The 22,973-nt window shown below is 41.4% G+C and overlaps 2 protein-coding genes across 3 annotated transcripts in view; one reads left to right on the top strand and one right to left on the bottom strand.

Moving 5' to 3' along the window:
• capn5b (calpain 5b) overlaps positions 1–22,973 on the bottom strand; it is a 51,671-nt gene that overhangs the window by 16,088 nt on the left and 12,610 nt on the right. For both annotated transcript variants that reach the window (XM_077505488.1, XM_077505489.1), the window contains exons 2-6: positions 22,591–22,764; positions 16,160–16,291; positions 8,460–8,668; positions 4,612–4,804; positions 3,006–3,199 (exon numbers count right to left, since the gene is read on the bottom strand). In XM_077505488.1, the coding sequence (XP_077361614.1) occupies positions 3,006–3,199; positions 4,612–4,804; positions 8,460–8,668; positions 16,160–16,291; positions 22,591–22,755 (893 nt within the window). In that variant the 5' untranslated portion in view covers positions 22,756–22,764. The remainder of the gene's footprint in view (positions 1–3,005; positions 3,200–4,611; positions 4,805–8,459; positions 8,669–16,159; positions 16,292–22,590; positions 22,765–22,973) is intronic.
• ompb (olfactory marker protein b) lies at positions 11,890–12,397 on the top strand. The gene has a single exon (XM_077505491.1). The coding sequence runs from the start codon at positions 11,890–11,892 to the stop codon at positions 12,370–12,372; it is 483 nt and encodes a 160-aa protein (XP_077361617.1). The 3' UTR covers positions 12,373–12,397.

Genomic DNA, 22,973 nt, shown 5'->3' with positions numbered 1-22,973 from the left:
CAAAATTAGATTGAATAAAATTAAATCAAAACTAATTCAAATCTAAATGAACTGAAATATAAAATTATCGGTAATTTAATTAAATCCAAAAGACTACATTAAAATTAAATTAAATTTAACTTTTAATAAAAGGAAATGTTCATGTCTTCTCTAAAAATTAAAATTTGGAATAAAAAATACTATTTCATACATTTTATATTTTAAAACATTACTTTAGCAATTAAACCAGATGAAATCAAAGTTAAAATGAATCTAAATTAATATAAATTAAATAAAAATTACAGTAAATCAAACCTTAATCAAAATGAAATGAAATAATTAAATCCAAGTTATATACAAAATCAAAATCTTTAAAACTTAATTAAAATCTAAATACAATTAAATATAAACTACATTATATTAAATCCAAATAGCATCACTATTCAATTATATTAAATCCTGCAAAATATAATGCAAATTATATACTTTATGATTTTTGTCTGTTACAATGTAAATCACGTGAATAACGAACAATGCACATTTGTGGTTGAAATTATTTTTTTATGTTTTTATATCAGTCTTGGCCGTATATGGCCCCTCAGCCCACAGGTTCTTCACCACTACTACGAGTCTCGATCATTTCAAGTTTGTCCAAATTGTTTTGGGAGTGGCGTGACGGGAGAAACTGCATCTGAGCTGGAGTGTGCGGTCTCGTGCGGTTCTGACCCATTAGCTTGATTGCTTTGCCATTTCTCATGGTCTAGCCAGCATTCGCTTCCCGGTATTGTGTGGGTTGGGTATGGATCACGCAACTTTTGCTGTGCGCTCGTTCATGGCGAACGCGGGGGGAGTCAAACTGGAGACAGCAAGGGCGCTTGGATCATTGGAAAATGGAATGAGCGGAATCGGTGGAGCTGGAGCGGGTCCAAACGAGGTCGCGTTTAAAACGATTAGGAGCTTGTTTGTGCCGCTGGAGACATGCGTCTGGTCAGACCCACCTCCACGGCGGCGCCATTAGGATGGATAGCTCAACTGCAGGCCCATTTATCAATGTTTTGTTTACTGCAGATGGAAATTTGAGGCACTTTCTCCCCTTCTGCCAGGAAAAGCTTGAAAAGGTGATGTAGTGTTTATTTTTTTTCCACAGCAGTCCTGGAAATACTTTTGTCAAAATACCACAAGAATTAACAATTATAATGCAGTTGAGATACCAATTTCTGGGGTGGAGCTAGGGTGTTTATACGAGCATATTATACTTGTAGTAGCGACGCTGAGACCATCAAGCTTTACAGCACAGGTTACACTCTATTTTTAAGCCTTAAGAGTTGGTGCTGTCTGATGAAAAAGGAACCATTAGCCAGCAATGGTGAGCATAGCTCTCGTTGCTGGGACAACCAGGGTGGGCTAGAGGGTTGACCGAGGCAAGCGGCTTCCACTTGTGGATGCGTAGCCCAGAATGTAAGGGGGGGAAAAAACTAAAATAAAAACAACAGCAACAAAAACAATAACATTTTCATTCGCAGATGCAGCACTTCATACACTTGCAGATCTATGCGTGTGGCACATGAAGTGTATGGAGGACCAAAACTGCCAAAATTTGAAATAAATAAATGACTAAATAAATAAATAGACTAAAAGTGAAAATAAAAATCAATATAAAAAAATATAATTCAAAAATTATATCTAAAAAAAAATAAATATAAATGGAAATAAATCAGTTTTTATTTTCACCTTTAGTCATTTATTCATCTATTTATTTAGTAATTTATTTATTTATTTAGTTATTTACCTATTTTTTATATTTTATATATATATTTTTTATATTTTATTTTCAATTTTAGTCATTTATTTAATTATTTATTTAGTCATTCATTCATTTATTTATTTATTTATTTTTCTAGTCTTTTATTTATTTAGAATTTTGGCAATGTTGGGCCGTACTGCCAAGTCGAAATGTTATTCAAATGAGGAAGCGGTCCTAAGCGTGTCTTGTGCTGGACCCTGCCGTTGCAAACTGCCTGTCATTGGTCGAGTGAGCAGCTCGGTGAACAAGGAAGTCTCGCCGGCTTACAATGGAGGGCTCCAGCGATGGATGACTATCTTGTCCACTGTCTGCTCTCACTTGTTGTCTAACAACTCAAGTCGCAAGTTGAGGTGACAGTGGACACGATCGTCGTCCATTGCTGGAGCTCTCCATTGCAAGCCGGCGAGACTTCCTTGTTCGCCGAGCTGCTCACTCGACCAATGACAGGCAGTTTGCAACGGCTGAGTCCAACCCAAGACATGCTTAGGACCGCCCCCTCATTTGAATAACATTTCGACTTGGCAGTACGGGCAAAAACTGCCAAAATTTTAAATAAATGACTAAATAACTAAATAAATAGATAAACAAATGACTAAATAAATAAATTACTAAATAAATAAATGACGAAAGGTGAAAATAAAAACTGATTTCCATTTATATATATTTTTTAGATATAATTTTCAAAATATATATTTTTTATATTGATTTTTATTTTCACTTTTAGTCATTTATTTATTTATTTAGTCATTTATTTATTTCGAATTTTGGCAGTTTTGGTCCTCCATAGAAGTGGACACAAACAGAAATATCAGCTACCTCAACATGTCAAAAGGATGAACTGCTTATTTAGAAGTCAACACTAATCTGTGCATCCCATAATTTTCACTCATTGAAGCCAGCACTTCATAAACTCCACTTCATTCAATTGTCTATTGGTGTGCAGAGCTGTAAACATGGTGCATGCAGTGGACATTCCAAACACTGAAGTTGATAACCCCACCCAAACAATTAAGTATATCTTCACAAGCGAGACTGTTACTAATTGGTGCATCAACAGAAAAGTCACTGCAGCTCTGCTTACCTTCTTGTTTTTTGCAAAATGGAAGAGTACTTTGTAAATTCGCCAGATTGTGACATCACCGTTTGGCAAAATTAGAAACATTTTCAGAAATAAGCATCTCACAAAAAAAATTCCCACCAGGGTAAATTTCCCGCCAATTACCTGTCGCTCCAAGGGCCGCTCCACTCCTTCTCCCCCCACGGGTTCCTCATGCGGATCATGTGCAGCTTCTCCGACTTGAAAAACGCCAGCAGCCCGTGGCCCAGCCTCACTTTCCGGACGTCGGTCACAGCGTAGGCGTGGCCTTTCACCAAGCCGCAGTCCAGCCGCGCCTCCATGTCCTCCACCGTGGTTGCCTAAGGATCCAGCAAAACGAGTAACGAATTTTTAGTTAGGGTATTTCTTCAAAACACAAGAAAGCATGGCCAGATGTGACCAAAATAAGAAATCAGTGCTTGTTTGCTGAGCCAGGTGAGCCTCAGGGATGACTACTTGGAACCATTATTATTGTTTTTATTTATGCAATTCAGTTACCTTCTCCTTGTGTGATTGCTCTGTTAAAGGTGAATCAATCGGGGAGAAAGTATCCAAATTTAATAGGTAAATTCATTTTTTTGAAAGAAGTGGAATGGATCATGCTCCACCTTTGTCATAATGTAGGTATATGGAGCGAGGATGTTGTGGATGGACCCAAAGGCGGAGAAACCCGGAAGGGAGAAAGGCAGGCATGAGAATAACTTTATTGACGGGAACCAAGTAGATGACTGGACTGAACGTGGACAGACTGGGCATGATGTGGACAGACTTGGCATGACATGGATAGACTTGGCATGGCATGATTGGGCAGAACGTGGAGGCTTGGGTAGAATGTGGAGACTTAGGCAGAACGTGGAAGCTTAAGCAGAACGTGGAGGTTTGGGCAGAACGTGGAGGTTTGGGCAGAACGTGGAGACTTGGGCAGAACGTGGAGACTTGGGCAGAACGTGGAGACTTGGGCAGAACGTGGAGACTTGGGCAGAACGTGAGAAACTTGACCATCTCCGGGCAGGAGGTGAGAAACTTGACCGGACGCGAGGGAGAAACTTGACCAGACGCGAGGGAGAAACTTGACCAGACGCGAGGGAGAAACTTGACCAGACACGAGGGAGAAACTTGACCAGACACGAGGTAGAAATTTGACCAGATGTTGCGAAACTTGACTCACTAACAAACGTTACTAACAAAGCACAGCACCCCACACCAGGACAAGACAAGACAATACAATGCTACCACGACAACACCACACACTAAATACAGCACTAACGAGACACTAACAAGACACAGCTGGGAAACACAGTAGGCAGAGGGCACTAATGCAACACATACGGGGAGGGGCGACACACACAGGTGGACGAGGTTAACTATGACAAGACAAAACCGGACAACAGACAACATAAACACCCCAAACTAAACCACAACTCAACCCCCCAAAACTGAAAACATGACAACCTTCGAGGAAACATTGTGCATAACAATGATGAGAATAATGGAAAAATTTACACTTCTACGCAGCTCTCGTTACACTCACTGTTGAATAATAAGGTGCAGCATGAAAACTAATGCATATCAAAGAGCGATATTATTTTGCAATTCACCCCAAGTTCAGTCAGTATCACAATAATGTGAATTCTCCCACAGGTTTGGCATTTGGCAATAATACAACTTCACAAGTCAGAAGGCACAATAAGGCAGCGGAGAAAATAAATAAAAGCGTTCTTTCAACGCTTACCCGAATGGAGCAGCTGATAAGGCCATCTCGGTTGTGCACTTTGAGGACTCGTTCAAACAGCTGGTTGCGAGCCGCCTCGTCCGTCGCCATCTGGGCCTCCAGCAGGTCCATGGGCTCGGAGACCCCGCCCGTGAAGTCCACCAGCGCGTCCGCCGTGTTGCCGCCGTCCAGAGCCTCGTAGCAGCCGTACACCCTTGAAACAAAAAACAAAAACAAAACAAGTCAGGCTGTTTGTTGTTCTCTGATGAGCAAACTATCCGGCTAGCTATAGCTACCCCTCTGAATTATTGACAAACAAGCAAATAAGCAAACAATCGAACACGTGAACTTACCAACAAACAAATTAAGTAACTTTCAAGTGAACAAACTAACCGACAGACAGATTAACACACAAAGAAGCTAACCGGCTGTCAAAAAAAAAACAACAACAACAAACTAATAAACGAACGGACAAATGAACAAACTAACAACCAAAACCAGGAAAAAATTGTCAAACTAACAGAATATGCAAATGAACAAGCTAGCTAGCTAACTAACTAGCTAGCTTGTTCATTTGCATATTAACTAGCTAGCTAGCTAAGTAACTAGCTTGCTAGTAGCTAGCTAACTAGCTGAGAAAAGAAAGTAACTAAGCAAGTAAATATCCTAGCAAACAATGGACAGATTGATTAACTAACTAACTACCTATCTGTCAGGTTTGTGGGTCATGCCAGTCTGTTGGGTCATGTTTTTTCCTTCTCTGTCTCACAGCTCATGGCATTTTCCTGGGTGGAGTCCCTTGCTGCACACCTGAGAGTTATCTCAATCTGCTTACGCTCCTTGTTGTCCTGAGTCCTGATTGTTCAGAAACAACTCTTGTGTATGAGTTTTGCTTTTTTGTTAGATCTTACTCGTATTTTTCACCTTTTTACGTAAGACGATGTCCTTCAGCTGGGATTCCATCCAGCCGTCTCGTTTAGTTTGGATTTTTTGGTTGTACTTTGAGTTTCTCGTTGTGCTGACCAATCTCAGACTCTTTCTGTTGTTTTATTAGCTGTTTGGTGCTCCTTTTGTTCCATTTTGGTTTTTACTTTGCATTGCATTATACTTACGTACTCATCGTGCTCTTTTTTTTGTTTTTTTTTGTTTTTTGTTATTAAATTCTTGCTTCCAACTTACCTGCTCGGCTCTCAGTCAGCTTTTTGGTCCAGTTAAATAGTTCTACCACATAACTTTAACTATGTAACAAACTAGCAAAAGGACTGAATAACTAACAACCAAAATACACTAATAAAGGGAAAAAACAAATTAACTAACAAACAAATTGTTATAGCCGCACTTCAATCCATCTGAAGTATTTTTTCCTAGCTACCAACAAAGACATTAACTAAGAAGCTAGCAAATAGACAATAACTAACAAATGACCAAAATACACCGATAAAGAAAAAAAACTCATTGTTATATCCTCATTCCAATCCATCTGAAATATTGTTTGCTCTGTTTTCTGTCTAGCAACAAAACGGCAGTTTACTTTTTAATGTGCGTGTGAACAAGCGTGTCAATAAACTTTTTTTTGTTTGTTTGTTTGTTTGTTTTTGTCATGTTTCGGTTTGGTTTGGGTTTTTGTTTTATTTTACTGTCATGTTTTGGTTTGGTTTGGGTTGGGTTTTTGTTTTATTTTGGTGAGTGTTGGTTGTCTGGTGTTCTTGTGTTTTTCCCCTGTCTCGTTATGGTTAACCTTGTCCACCTGCTTGTGTCTTCCCTTCCCCGTGTGTTGCTGATTGGTTCCCCCTGCCTTCTGTGTCTCCCAGGTGTGTCCTGTTAGTGTCATTAGTGTTGGTATAAGGGAGTGGTGTTTGTCTCACGCGTTTGGGGGAGCATTGTTGCACGTTGATGTGAATGTTTGGTTATACGGTGCATGTTTGTAATGTAGTCTTTTCGAGTCATCCACGCCAAGTCTTTCTAAGTCTTCCACGCCTTCCAAGTCTTCCACGCCTTCCAAGTCTTCCACGCCTTCCACGCCTTCCACGCCTTCCACGCCTTTCAGGTCCTCCAAGTCCTCCAAGTCCTCCAAGTCCTCCAAGTCCTCCAAGTCTTCCAAGTCTTCCAAGTCTTCCAAGTCCTCCAAGTCCTCCAAGTCCTCCAAGTCCTCCAAGTCTTCCAAGTCTTCCAAGTCTTCCAAGTCCTCCAAGTCCTCCAAGTCCTCCAAGTCCTCCAAGTCCTCCAAGTCCTCCAAGTCCTCCAAGTCCTCCAAGTCCTCCAAGTCCTCCAAGTCTTCCAAGTCTTCCAAGTCCTCCAAGTCATCCACGCCAAGTCTTCCGAGTCATCCACGTCATGCCAAGTCTTCCGAGTCATGCCAAGTCTTCCGAGTCATCCACGTCATGCCAAGTCTTCCGAGTCATCCACGTCATGCCAAGTCTTCCGAGTCATCCATGTCACGCCAAGTCTTCCGAGTCATCCACGTCACGCCAAGTCTTCCGAGTTATCCACATCACGTCACGCCAAGTCTTCCGAGTTATCCACATCACGTCACGCCAAGTCTTCCGAGTTATCCATATCACGTCACGCCAAGTCTTCCGAGTTATCCACATCACGTCATGCCAAGTCTTCCGAGTTATCCACATCACGCCAAGTCTTCCGAGTTATCCACATCACGCCAAGTCTTCCGAGTTATCCACATCACGCCAAGTCTTCCGAGTCATCCACGTCACGCCAAGTCTTCCGAGTTATCCACATCACGTCACGCCAAGTCTTCCGAGTTATCCACATCACGTCACGCCAAGTCTTCCGAGTTATCCACATCACGTCACGCCAAGTCTTCCGAGTTATCCACATCACGTCACGCCAAGTCTTCCGAGTTATCCACATCACGCCAAGTCTTCCGAGTTATCCACATCACGCCAAGTCTTCCGAGTTATCCACATCACGCCAAGTCTTCCGAGTTATCCACATCACGCCAAGTCTTCCGAGTTATCCACATCACGCCAAGTCTTCCGAGTCGTCCACATCACGCCAAGTCTTCCGAGTCGTCCACATCACGCCAAGTCTTCCGAGTCGTCCACATCACGCCAAGTCTTCCGAGTCGTCCACATCACGCCAAGTCTTCCGAGTCGTCCACATCACGCCAAGTCTTCCGAGTCGTCCACATCACGCCAAGTCTTCCGAGTCGTCCACATCACGCCAAGTCTTCCGAGTCGTCCACATCACGCCAAGTCTTCCGAGTCGTCCACATCACGCCAAGTCTTCCGAGTCGTCCACATCACGCCAAGTCTTCCGAGTCGTCCACATCACGCCAAGTCTTCCGAGTCGTCCACATCACGCCAAGTCTTCCGAGTCGTCCACATCACGCCAAGTCTTCCGAGTCGTCCACATCACGCCAAGTCTTCCGAGTCGTCCACATCACGCCAAGTCGTCCACATCACGCCAAGTCTTCCAAGTCGTCCACATCACGCCAAGTCGTCCACATCACGCCAAGTCTTCCAAGTCGTCCACACCAAGTCTTCCAAGCCGTCCACCCCAAGTCTTCCAAGTCGTCCACGCCAAGTCATCCACGCCAAGTCTCAGCATCAGTCCACGCCAAGTCTCAGCCTCAGTCCACGCCAGGTTCGTCATGCCAGTTGTGCCCCTGTTCATCATGCCAGTTCTCCGCCCGTTCGTCATGCCAAGTCCATCCACGTTTCACACGGTCAATAAAGTCATTCTAGTTGCTGTCATTCCTCTTCATGCCTGGTTTTTCCGTCTTTGGGTCCACCCATCACACCCCCACCGTAACAGTTTTGTTTCATGAAGGCTAAAAGGGAGGGAGGTGCCTATTGGAGGGAGTGGTTCATTTTGTCCACTTGTGAACGTATGATGACGAGTACACTAACTTGGCGTAGGCCTTTTCCACCAGCGCGCTCCAGAACTCGTTGCTGTCGTTGGAGTGGCAGTAGACCAGCTGGTTGTCCATGGTGGGCAGCCGGTCGTCGATCACCACGTCCACCCACTCACCGAAGCGCCAGAAGCGGAAGTGGAAGATGCCGCCGTACGAGTCGGGTTTCTCCGTATCCCACTCCTGCTCTTTCCAGTCGGGGATCACCTGGAGAGGAAGCGGAGAGTTCACTGAGCCAAACAGACAAATGGCGACTGTGAATCACGTCAAGAGCTTTATTGCCTCGCTGCCATCACTCATAAATCCAGCTGGAACAAGTTGAAAGGTAATAACTGCTCCGCGTGTGTATGTGTGTCGTAAAGTAACTACAACTGAGCCTCCATTTATTAACAGTTGTTATTCTCTTGAAACAAATGTTCTATCTGAACTGAATTAAAAGACGGAACGTCCTCTAACAGATGGCGTCCTCCAATTAGATGGCAGGCAGAGAAAAATAAACGCCTCCCTCCAACAGTTTATTGCTGAGCTCTTCTGCTTACCAAAGAAGCATAGAAAAGTCTCTCAGACCGAATTCCAAGTGTGATGTTGTGGTCAATGATTATTCTTTGCCTTATTTAAGATGACTGTGTTTTGTGGCGACTGATTAAAGTAAAGTAAGTAATAAATTCAACAACAAACTAACTCACAAATGATTGGGCTTACTATGGGTGTTAAGAAAAAACGATTCGGCAATATTACAGGACGCAATTCTTGTATCGATTCAATATGCGGCCGAACAGCATTTTTTGATGGAAATATTCAACAGAAAGTCTTAGGGATAGGGTTCACACTTTCAGCATGGAAGAATGTTATATGAATAGAATATTAAGCCTTAATTTATTTTAATGCTGTTCAAACATGAAACAGATTGCAACCTGTTTGTTAAATACAGAGTTGAAGTTTCAGTTTGCAATAAAATAAATAAATAAATAAATACAAAAAAAAATGGCAATAATCGACTTACAGATTTGTATCAGGATTAATCAGTATCGAATCGTGACCTATGAATCGTGATCGAATCGCCAGATACTAGGCAATTCATACCCCTAGGGCTTACGAACAAAAAACGTACAAACTAACAAACAAATGAATTAACTAATTAAGGTAAATAACCAACCAATGAATAAACTAGCTAAGTGACTACGTATCGAATTAGAGGTGTCAAAATGACAGAATAAGACACACATGAATGAATAAATAAACTAACTTACTAAATAACCAACCAAACCATGAAATCACTAACTAACCAACCAACTCACTAACCAAAAGACACTCTAGAATGAACGGACGGCCAATCGTTTTTACGATCCAGCGCATGTAAATATTGAATAACAAATATTCGCAATAAATCGTGATACTTTGTCTCCCGATAGATTATCGATACGTTTACGCAAGTATCGAGATATTTGTAGTTTATATACAGCCACTATAACGGTTCCATTGTTAATGACTTATTGAGCAATTACTTGGCGGGCCACTAGGAGGAGTGCCTCAGAAGAGTGGCAGGGAAATGGACTGAAGTCTTCAGACGAAGAAGACTCATGAGCTTAGTTTTCTTATTTTTACAATATATATTACTGTATTTGTTTTTATTTATTATTATTGTTTTTAATGTATTTATATTTTATATATATTATATATATTTGTTATATTATGTATTTATATTATATCTATAATTTTATTATGAATTTTTTTTATTATTTATTGATATTTTATTTTTATTCGTTTATTATTATTATTATTACTATTATTATTTTATGATTAGTTTTATTGTTTTAGCTTTAGCTTAGTTTTCTTTATTTTTACAATATCTTTATTTTTACAATATATATTACTGTATTTGTTTTTATTTATTATTACTGTTATTTTATTTTATTTATATTTGTGTATATATATATATATATATATATATATATATATATATATATATATTATGTATATTTATATATTATATTATGCATTTATATTATATCTATATTTTTATTATGATTTTTTTTTTTTAAATATTATTAACTACTATTATACAGTTCTGAGGACTCCGGTTCGAGTCCAGGCTTCGGCCTTCCTGGGTGGAGTTTTCATGTTCTCCCCGTGCCCGCGTGGGTCTTCTGCGGGTACTCCGGTCTCCTCCCACATTCCAAAGACATGCATGGCAGGTTAATTGAGTGCTCCGACTTGTCCCTAGGTATGCGTGTGAGTGTGGACAGTTGTTCGTCTCTGTGTGCCCTGCGATTGGCTGGCAACCAGTCTAGGGTGTCCCCCGCCTACTGTCCAGAGCCAGCTGAGATCGTCGCCTGCACCCCCCGCGACCCTTGTGAGGAATAAGCGGTCAAGAAAATGGATGGATGGATGGATGGATGGATGATATATACTTGATTATTATTTTATTTTATTTATTATTATTATTATTATTATTTTATGATTATTATTATTTTATGATTAGTTTTATCGTAGGGCTGGGTTTAAAATATTGATATATCAATATCGTATCAATACGCCTTTTCATATCCCAATATCGATACATTAAACCATGTATCGATATATTGATCCCCCCTTTTGTCACTTTATTTACACAGCCTGTACAGTGGTTGTAATTGATTTAAATTATTATTTATTGTTTTTATAAGGCCATGTTAAATAAAACAGATTAATGTAACTGCAATGGATTCAATTCCTAATGTAAATATTCATATTTTTACTAAAGAATTAAATTAGAGCAAGAAGTTTCTACTCTTTGCAGCATTGGTACTTTTGACTGTCTAAAATATGTGCTGCATGAATTCCTCAACTGAATCGAAAATCATTGTGAATCGTGAATTGATCGAATCGGGCCCTTGTGAATCAAATCCAATAAATTCTGGAAATCTGAATCGATACCCAGCCCTATTTTGTCGTAGATTATCAAGGATTTATTACCTGAGCAAAATATCGATAATCGTGGTATCGTCATATTGTGAGATAATTGTTATCGTGAGCCTTGTATCGCATATTGTATTGTATCGTGAGGTAGCCAGAGGTTCCCACCCCTACTTCCAACTCGTCTCCAAACAGCGAGACCAGAACCTACAGCCAAGATGGTTTGTGAGTGACCCAAACTGCACGACGTCGAGCCAACAGTTTGCAGAATACGAAACATTTCCTGATGGCTTATTGACAATCCAGGTTGGATTCTAGTGTATACGCATCACCTATTCCAATGAGTAAGCAAACAAAAGGCAAGCAGCGTCCCACCCCCCCTGAGGACAAAACCCAAATGTCATTAGATGTCGTTGCCAGGCATCGCCGTGAGTTAAGACGCACCCCCCTCATCATCTGGCGCACACACACACACACACAAGAGCTCTCTGAATTGGAGCTTGTTATTCGGCCGCTAATCCAGTTTGGCAGTCATGGCGAAGACCCTGGAGCTGCCCTTCCGCCCGGACCCCCAGCTGACCGAGGTGATGCGCCTGCGGGTCCAGTCCCTGCAGCAGCGCGGCCAGAAACGTCAGGACGGCGAGCGCCTGCTGCGGCCCAACGAGGCCGTGTACCGCCTGGACTTCGGCGAGCAGTCGCTGCGCTTCTCCCACTGGAGCGTGCGTCTGGCCCAGCCGGGCCGCCTCACCGTCACGGCCACGTCACAGCTGTGGACGCCCGACCTCACCCACCTGATGACCCGGCAGCTCCTTGAGCCCCCGGGGGTCTTCTGGAGGGCGGCGGGCGACGTCAGCCAGGCGGCGACAAAGTGCTACGAGGCCGAGGCGCGCGAGTTTGGGGAGCGCATCGCCGAGCTGGCTAAGGTGAGGAAGGTCATGTACTTCCTGTTTGCCTTCGGGGACGGATGCAGCCCCGACACGGTGGACTGCTCCATCACCTTTACGGGGGACTGCTGAAACCTTCATTGGAACCTTGGCAAGCTTGGAACCAAGTAACTCTAACCAAGTAACTCTAACTAAGTAACGCTAGCTAACTACAGAGCTTTCATTAAATACTCTAACTTAAATAAGTAATTGCAACTAAATAAAGCAAAGTTATTAACAAAGGCTTACCAGAACAGCTGAACTTTATTTGGGGTTAATCATGGGCAGGTTCGTGCTGATTCTCATGAGTTTGAATGATTAATCACTGCCGTAATCACAGTTTGCAACCAAGTAACTAACTAAGTAATTGTAACTGACTGTAACTAAGTGCCTTTAAACTAAGTAACTAACTCAACTGTGCCCAAGTCACTAACTTTATTTTTGGTGTAATCAGAAGAACAGCTGAACTTGAATTGGAAGAATCAGAGGCACTTTGAAGAATGCCAGGTTTGTGCAAACTCCCATTTAACAGGAGTTTGAATCGGATCTATTTTGAACCCAGCCGTTTCCATTGTGTGTGTTTTGTTACTCGTTTTGAAAGCGCCATATAAACTAGACTAAACGCAATTTCTGGAGGAATTGTGAGGGAATGCTGAAAGCTGAATGCCAATAGCTGAATGCTAAGATGAACGTTTCTGAAAGATAAATTATGTGGATAATTACAAAGTTTTAATTGAAGTTGAAAGATAAATGAATAAAAAGAACTCAGCAATATCACAGAGTTGGTAAAGATGATCAATTGTATGTATGGAAGTGGGCGTGGAAATGCACTTAGCATTGACTTAGAAAAAGTTCAATGTCAGTCCTATTGAAAACGAATGGGGGAAAAGTTGATATTTAACGTCAAATTGTGTGATTACTGTAAGTAACGTGGAATCAGACGATATATACCCCGGAATGCGTGAATTGAACGGTGTAAATTGGAAGTATTATGTGGGAGTTGTTTTTTGGCAAAAAAGTGAGGAGAATAAAAATCTGAATAACATATGTGAGATGCTTTCAGCATTCCCACAATAAAGATGACTTGACCTGACTCGTTAAGACCACTGATTTTCAGAGTGTGGTATAGGCTGCCCCCTAGTGGGTGCATAAAACAATCACTGCCTAAGTAAAGTTCAGTTGTATTTAACAATTGAATTACTATTTGTTTTGTTTTTGTCTTTTTAATTACCATATTTAATTGTTCAAACTGTGCATAATGTTACAGTGGCTTTCTCATTAAATACACTCTTAGGAGTAAAGTCTGTGTCTCTGTGAACACTTTTTTTTTTAGGTGGTACTTAGTGTAAAAAAGTTTCCGAAGCACTATGATTGGTATTTCCCTATTGACGCAACTGTTGTGTATTTATCTTCATGTGGCCCATTCCCCATGGTAAGCTCCACCCTCCCCATCAACATCAGGTGTCACTACCTCACTCCACCCTTGGGGGACACCAGCGGAGAGAACGATTCATCCCAGGGGCACCACTTACAAACTGAAAAGTCAAAATGTGAAAAATGCATGTAAATATAATAAACAATAATAAATAATTTAAAAAATACATTTTTGTGATTATTTGGGATTCTGCAACATGGAGGATGACTTGCCTCACAGATCAAAAATAAATAAAAATAACATCTGATAAAATGTACTTAAATGTAATTTTGAAAAATTATCATCTTAATTTTATTTGAGCCCCTTTTAAAGGATGATGTGTTTGCTGACTCCTCCTTAACATGAGATTGAATTAAAGTGGTTAATTTGGAACACAGCCGTGTCCCTAGTTTCTGTAAATAAGTAAATGTTACAAAATAGCTTTAACTAAGTACAGTAACTATCTGTAAATAGGCAATTAAAAGCAAAACAAAAGTCTGGAAAAGCCTCCTAGAACAGCTAGACTTTATTTATGTAGCCACACAATCTCAGTCGCTCATTTTTAAGTCCCCTCTCAAAATATTTTTTCAATTTACTTTGTAAAGGTTATAGGTCACATTAATGGTGGAAAACGTTTTTGAAACAATTTATCTCTGTCTCATTTTTTCACATCACAACGTGCGTGCGCGCGCGCGCGTTTATAATTTACGAGCAGGAGCCAAACAAATGAGCCGTGGTTTTTTTTGCAAAATGTTGTTATAAAGCAAGAAGACGCCCGGCGGACCGGTCGCCGCGGGCTGCATGCTAATACTCGACTCCTCCAGTCTGGGCGCAGGCTAATTAAAAAGATCTAAGAGGGCGGGAAGCGGGAGCCGTAAATGAAAAAGCTCTCACAGATATTGGCGGGTGATTAACCGTCCAAACAGTATGAAAAAAAAATTGTGGTTTTGAAGAACTGGTTTCACTGGGGGGGAGAAAAAAAAAATCTCCTAAGAGAATTGGACTAACAGATGAAGCACATTCAAAGAGAGAATCCAATACTTTGAATTACTTGGCTTTTTATTATCTGGTTTCAAACTCAAATTTAATAACAAAGCAGCCGGTCCCGTTAGAATTAATGGTTTCATGTGCTCTACAAATTATTCCCCGCACCTTCCATTTGGATTTCTTCCCAGGGTTCGGATGGGTAGTAAACATCACATGTCCTAGAAGGGCCTGAACATTAGGAATTGTTTGAGGCAGATGTCGATTCTGTTATTTGGCAGAACAAAATTCTAATAACTGAGCAATCGGATGATTCATTTAAAGACACAATAACTCTCAAAACATTTTAAAAGATAAATATATTAATGACAGGCAGTGAAAAATCAGCAGTTTTAAGTCACATCAAATAATTTCTTGCTAATAAATACAGGGATTGACCGATTTTACCGGCCAGGCCGATTACCGGTGGCGATATTTGACATTTTGACAAATATCATCATCGGCCATTTTTGGAATCTGAAGGCCGATAAAGCTAGTAATCTCACTGAGCAGTGAATTCTTGCGAACGTAGTGAATTTGGAGGTTTTCATCAGGAATTGTAATTTTGTTCACAGTCAGTTTTTACTTGTCGTAAACACATTTGGAACATCCCCATCCATCCATCCATCCATCCATCCATCCATCCATCCATTTTCTGAAGTGCTTATTTCACACAAGGGTCGCGGGGGTGCTGGAGCCTATCTCAGCTGGACATTTGGAACATATTCAGACAATTTTCACTGTGAAGATATTTTGAAACGTTTCACAAACCCTAACAAAAACCCTAAATTAGCTCCATTTGCATGCATTTGTCGCTCAGTGATGCGATGCAGCAAACTTTTCATTTGTGGATCTATTTAAATTTCCACTTTAGTACACATATATACACACATATATATAATTTTTAAAATTTTGCTTAACACATGCTAATGACCCTGGAAGCTCACTGTAACATTTGTTACATTTTTTTTAAAAACAAATCTGTTAATATACTTTAAAAGGATTTTTTTTTTCTATTTTTACTGCAAATGAATATCGGCTTGAAATACTAATAATCTGTATCGTTATCGGCCTTGAAAAAAAACACATCGATCTATCACTAAATAATTATGCTCTATGTGCCCCCTCTAGTCCAAACACAATATTCTGATTAATATTGTAGTTGTGACATCTGAATTAAGCAAAAAAAATAAAAATAATTGTTTTGCCACTTGCTGTCGACTTAAGATGACATCACAGTTCCTAAGGGCGTTTGGTCAGGTGACGTTCGCAAGTTGAGTCCTGAGGTCATGCACCTTCCTTTTTAGTGGCAAAATGGACGCTCCCGTGACGGATAAAAATGAGTAAATTTTTGCTGGTTAATTCATATTCCACAACAGCAAAATTAAGCAGAATAGCCACGGTAGTACGGAGAGTAGAACAGAAAGGAAGGCGGCTGCTTACTTTTTGCCATAGCGACTCTCTGGAGGCCAGACTTGAGCAGGCCGCCACAAACCAACAATTCCCCAGCTGCCCCTGGTGGAGGTCGTGCGCACTGATGCCGTCCACGAACAGGTGAGGGTCCTCGCACAGCTCCTACATACACACATATATACAAAAAGGTTTGTTTTGTTTTTGTTCATATTTGGGATGTGGCAAAGACTCTCCGTCACAAAATGTGAATTTTTGAAGAGTGAACCGATAATGTATGGGGAATAATTGTACCATTTCTGGGCCGTTCCAATTTGGAGGTCCCACTGTAAAGAGAGGCGAAAAGGCACGAGGGGTGTGGGGTTGTTAATGAAGGCGAGTGAGACCACTGTGCGTCTTATGCTGACGTGTAGGAGACCTTAAATGCATTTGTGAAATCACATTTACTGAGCGTGTCCGGGTCCATTTTCAGCCTCTGTGCGGACACGCTGTCTTTCATTACAAATAACAACATGGTGCTCAATAAGCTGCTGCAGCGTTTTCTCTCTCACGCACATACGCACCGATGTGCGCACACGCACCCCTACACACACACACACGCACACACAATATGTGCCGGTTGGGGTCGGAACCTTGCCATTTCACAGAGAGACACACTGTCCTCCTCCATTTTTTTTCCGCAACACTCCATTCTGCGTTTTTTTTTTGTTTGTTTGTTTTTTGCACGAATGCATTAAAAACAACGATGACTCAGCAGCTGTTGCAGAAAAGAGTGTACAGAATGTATTTATGATATTGGATTTTTGGATTGGGTCTGAGGTTGCCTAATATATTATTTGTGGTGGAACATCCCGGTGTGAATTTTGTGGCGCAATGGATGGATGGATGGATGAATAGATAGATGGATAGATGAATGGATAGATGGATGAATAGATAGAGAGATGGATGGATGGATAGATGGATGAATAGATAGATGGATAGATTAATGAATAGATAGATGTAGATGATGGATGGATGGATGGATGGATAGATATATAGATGTAGATAGATAGATGGATGGATGGATGGATAGATGGATGAATAGATAGACAGACAGACAGACAGACAGACAGACAGATAGTCATTTGTTGGGTAGCTAGACAACTAGATTGTTAGCTACCGGGGAGGCAGACAGCTAGCCACATGGATCGCTAGCTAGCTAGACTGTTGGTTAGACAGACAGACAGAGAGTACACACAGCCTACATAGATACATAGTCATTAGCTCGGCTAAACAACAAGATTGTTAGCTGGCAGGCAGCTAGCTAGACACCTGGATCGTTAACGAGACAGACAGACAGACAGACAGACAGATGAACATGTGTTTTCGGTTTACTCTATAGTTTTCCTTTCTGATGAGCTCTCTCGTTCTAAAATTATCGCAACTTAAAAATGCAAGGTGCACACGACGCTACAGATAATTGCTATTCCTGTTGGCACACCGTGAAGATGACGACAGAGTGGCGGCTGAAGGTGAGCGTGACATGGAGCCATCCCTTCAAACTGGCCTTCAAAGAGCATGTGAATGTGCTTGGATGCAAAAAAAAACAAAAAAAAAAACACTACCCTGATGTGGCCAAGGTCGGTCATTCGCTGACTCGGCAAGACCGAGGCACACCCTGCTGAACCCCACCCCCCAGACTAACAATGACTATGTTTGTAGAACAGCTAAGGTTTCTGTCTACAGCAGCATTGATTGTCGCGGTGCAGCGGAAGCGAAGTGAGGCTAGGCATGACAAGGGGGCTCCCCGCGGCCGGCGACCCGTCATCCGGTGGGGAAGGTGGGGTGTGTGTGTGTGGGGGGGGGGGGGGGGGGGCGTCTTAGGTAGAAGAGTAATAGAGTATCGATCGAAACGCAGCCTCCGCAGACAGTGAAGTAATGCGAACACTGCGGCCGAACGCCGTCTAATCATTTACCCGCCGGCTGAGAAGCTGTCGAGCGGCTCTGCAGTTGGCGCCATCTATCAGCCCTGTGGAGAGGAAGTGCCAACCACATACTCAACTCACAAAAACGAGCTAAATATTCCCACTAGGGCGTGGCTTTTTGTTTTGTTTTTTTGTGGGAACAACTGTGCGTGGTCGTGTGCTCATTATAAATTTTCAAAGGGCGCCAGTCGGATAAAGGATGACATGCTTGGAATGGACAACAACTTTATGGCACATCCATCCACCTCAATTACCAAGGCTGGCAGTATTGATTCATTTGGTAATTGGTACCAGGCAACATTTTAGAAAGTTTGCCATGGTAAGGAGAACAAAGTGAATTGAGGAGAGACCAAGAGTGGGGTAAGGTGTGGGTGTTGAAACATTTTTTGTGGGTAAAATGTTTTGGGTGTTAAAACCCAAGCAAACGAGACACAGTAACAAAGTGTAGACTGCAACATAACAGTGGAGAATCCAGAGCTAAGATACTGCAACGAGATAGGCAATGTTATCAGGCGTTATCCAAGAGGAGACTGAGGGCAGGAAGCCAATGGGGACACTGCAGCAAAGTGTTGACACAAATAAAACTTCATGAAAATGTTTTAAATAATAATAATTTTTAAATAAAAAAAAACTTTCACATAAAAAGTTTCACAAAGAACGAATCGCCATGAAAAAAATAGTTGAAAGAAATTTTATGATTTTTTTTAATCTAAATAATAAAATATTAAATTAGTCTTAAAAAATATATTTTACAACAAAAAGCATTTTAAAAAATGTAAAAACATTTTTTTTAAATGTATGTCACAAAAAAAAAAACTTTCACAGAAAAAGGAAGTCAACATATATTTGGAAAAATTCACCAAAAAAATCATGAACATATACAACTTAATGAAATAACATTAAATTAAAAATGTTAAATACTTTTTAGATAAAAAATAGAACTTTTGCCAAAAAAAAAACTTTTTTCACTCCTCAAATTTTTATTTTATTTTTTTCAAATATCTACCCTGAAAAACTGGAAAATGAAAACAATTTCATGAAGAAAAAAAAACGATTTTTTCCACCAAAACTGACCTTTTATGAAAAATAATAAATCTTTTTTTTTTTCCCCACAAAATGCCAGATGACTCTCAGAGACTGCAGACCCCCTTTTGTGAAACCTACTAAATTTTGAAATGTCGCGAAATAAATGAATTTTCATTGCTACTCTTTGAGTTGCAACTCGCTCCAGTAGTTTGCTGTTAAACTTTATTATTGTGCACTTTCCCCAAGCCCTCCCGCAGTGGCGGCGAGCTTTCACTGGCCATTAGGAAGAAGAAATGTGCTTAATGGTTCCTGTGGAACAAATGCACGCTGGAGTGAAATCGTGTGGTAAATGTCCATTATTGTTCTTGTCATAATGCTCATTATGGGTTTTGTTATTAAAAGGTGCATTAGTCTATCCTTCTTCCTAGAGTGCAGTCGTTATCTACTCGTGCGAGAGTTAATCTAAGGAATGAATAGATAGGAATCATGTTTATCTATGCGTGTAAATAGTAGGGGTGAGAATCTCTGACATGAGGCAGATTCGATATATATCTCGATACACAGGTTGCGATTCGATTGAAAAACGATTATCTTTCAGAACAAAACGGTTCGATACGGTTCGATTAAGTTTGGGAACGATACAATTTTCGATTCGATACGATTCATTTCAATATTCAAAACTTATAGTGACATTTTTTGCTTGTAGACGTTAATCTTAAAACACCACAAATTTTTACAGTATCTTCAAACGTGTTAAAAAACAACAACAAAAATGTCTTCTATATTTTCATATATTGAATCAATTATTTAAATAGACCGCAACAAAGGGCTGGACGTATGAATGAAAAATGTATCAGTTTCAATATTTATTAGTCGTTATTGACAGTTATAATTGTTTTGTTTTTTTCTATTCAAAATAAGGATCAGGAAAACAAAAGGCTGATAATTTAATTTGAAATATAAATATTTAACCTTTAAAAAGACACCAACACAATTAAACAGAATATGTGCACAGTATGAAGTAGTTCAGAAACATAAATTTAAGGTCATGAAATAAACCTACCATCCAGCCAAAAGAAATATGAAGCCACCTTATGGAACAATAAATCTGTCAAACACATGTTAAACCACTTAAAGGGATCGTTCGGCTTTTTTAACATGAATCTCAATTTCATCCTCACCTCCAGTGTGTGCGATCAGCACTGACTTACCCCTGACATCGTTCTGTGACACCAGTTCTGGTCCGGTATTGGACGAGAGGAAAATAGTCCAGCAAGCTGGCTCGGGTGTCGGAAATAAAGCGTTTTTCTTCTAAAAACTATTTGTTTTCAAAAGTGTGATACATTTCCACCACAATACTCCTTTCCTGAAAAAAGTCAGACGCCATTACCGCCAGCCACTACTTTTCTGTTCGTTCGTATCACTGCGCGGCGCCCTGTAGACACGAATTGACGCACTGCTGCCAGCTGATCCTTCCGCTGAAAGTTGTTTGCCTTTCGAAGGCGGAAGTATCAGCTAGCTGGCTGCAGTGCGTCGGTTAGCCCTCTAACCGAGCCCTCTTTCCGAGACCCCAGCCAGCTTGCTGGACTATTTTCCTCTCGTACAACACCGAACCAGAACGCGTGTCACAGAATGCTGCCAGGGGTAAGCCAGTGCTGATCGCACACACTGGAGGTGAGGATCAAATTGAGATTCATGTTAAAAAATCTGAACGATCCCTTTAATATATCCAAAAATATTGCCAAAAGTGGCCTTCCCTTTTTATCATCAATTTTTGTTTTTCTTTTGCCATAACATTCATTTTTGGTTAATGTATGACATCTTTTTTTCTTTTCTTATTTTTTTCTTTTTTTTTTTTTTATCTGAGAGACGATGATGACCACGGAATCACAACTGTTCTTTTTTCTTTTTTTCTTTTTTTTTTGGTTGTCGTTCATTTTGAGTTTGTATTTGCCTGTAATTGCGGGCACGTCTCAGTTCTCCTATCTGTTGCTCATACTAGTGTAAATTGACAGGGAGCCACAAACTGAGAAATGAGATGCCCACAGTATGCATTTAGCTTAGCTGGTGTGTTGGCTGTGGGACAGACCTGTGTTGTTTGGATCCATTGCATTGGATCGTCACGGAAGTTATTCTTCTGGCTCGCGCGCAGTACCAACGCCGGGACATACAAGTGCACCGAGAGGACTCATAGCCAGGGGCTCCTGCTACTGTCTTCAGTTGCATGCTGCCACTCATTGTGATGCACGCGCGTGCGCACACACATTATCCCATGACGTGTCGCGAGTCCGGCGTTGACGGTGGGTGGACCCCCCAACAAGGTGCGTGACGTCTTTGCATTATGTTTACAACATCCGGGGAATGAAGCGTCTCTGAGCGCTACTTTGCTAGCTCTCTGTAAACACGGAAGTAGCTTGAATAGTGACGCTACTGAAACGTAAACAAAACAAGTAGAGCACGGCGCAGAACTCTTGCTATTGTTATGAAAACCATAAAGCCTCACTCGCAACCGATTCACAGCCACGCGATATCCGGTCCACAGCTTGACAAGCAACGTATCTAAGGATTCGCGGCAGATTTTGTATCGGTTGACGAGTATGTTACCGATACGGTCGTTTAGCTCCCCTTTGACGAACGATGGTTCAGTCGAATCGTTTTTTTGTCCCACCCCTAGTAAATAGCCAGGCTAAATCAACTGCGTGTAATTTTAGCATGTAAAAAAAACGCTACAAGGTGATCGGGTAGGCTCGTCCTGCTTTTTTTTTTCTTCCTTGCACTCATCTCACAGCGTTCAGTCCGCATGACTGACATCCGCGCAGACCAAAACATATAATCTGTGTGACCCAGTTTCCATGGCAATGCACGCTGCCTGTCGCCGCTGCAGAAGGAGGTTACTCCATCCACAACACAGCATATAGAAAAAAATAGGACTTCTGCAGGGGCTTGTTTTGACGGTGACCGACTTAATGCTAATCAGGGAGCGGTGTATAATAATGCAGCATCCACAGCTAAGAAGCAGGATAAGCTAACGTTCGCCTGCATGCTTATTTTTTTTTTGCCAATTTTAGATGTGTACCGTCAAATATTGCAACACCACAGTGTTTAGGATGAGCCAACACTGGCATTTGTGCTCATTTTTCTACATTTTATTCAAGAGGAGACTGAGGGCAGCCAGACAGAGGGCAGTCCGGCTGCAAAGTGGAGACTATGGAGCATGCAGGACAAGCCAACCTTGCCACGCAAGATAATTTTGCCATGTTTCGCCACCTTTGCTAAAAGAAAAACTAAGGGCATCTTGGGTCTGTTAGCCAAGGTAAGGAGACAAGTTTTATCCAAGAGGAGCACAACAGCGAAGTGGAGAATGTGGAGAATAACACTGCAGTATAAGGAAAGATGGGAAAGAGTTGCGGGCTCCAAACTACAAGTTTCCTAAACATGGTTCCGTGCCTACCAGCAGTTTTTCGAGCGACTCACCCGCGGCCTCTTCCAGACCACGCGTCCGATCCTGTTGCCCTGGTAGAAGAGCGAGTCGTCGGTGGCGGGGAAGTGAGGGTCCTCGAAGAGCAGGCCGCTCTGCAGGCACTGCCTCTTCAGGGTGGAGTACTGCTGCCCCTCGAAGGCTTTCACCGACGCGAACATACTGCAGCTCTGTGGAAATAGGAAAGAAAGAATCATCAGCAGGCACAGTCGGGGGGACTTGAGTCACATGACTTGGATCCATACATTTTCCTCCTCTTATCCGGGGTCAGAAATCCCAGAATACCCTCTCCATTGTGTCCAGCTCTTCCAGGACAACCATGAGACAGTTCCTCCAACCAGCCCATTTAAGGGGGGCCCACATACCCAGAACACCCTCC

Source organism: Festucalex cinctus, chromosome 18, assembly GCF_051991245.1.
Source record: "Festucalex cinctus isolate MCC-2025b chromosome 18, RoL_Fcin_1.0, whole genome shotgun sequence".
NCBI classification, from domain to species: domain Eukaryota; kingdom Metazoa; phylum Chordata; class Actinopteri; order Syngnathiformes; family Syngnathidae; genus Festucalex; species Festucalex cinctus.
Note: the sequence above shows the minus strand (reverse complement) of the source record. Positions and strands in the feature narration are given on the sequence as shown.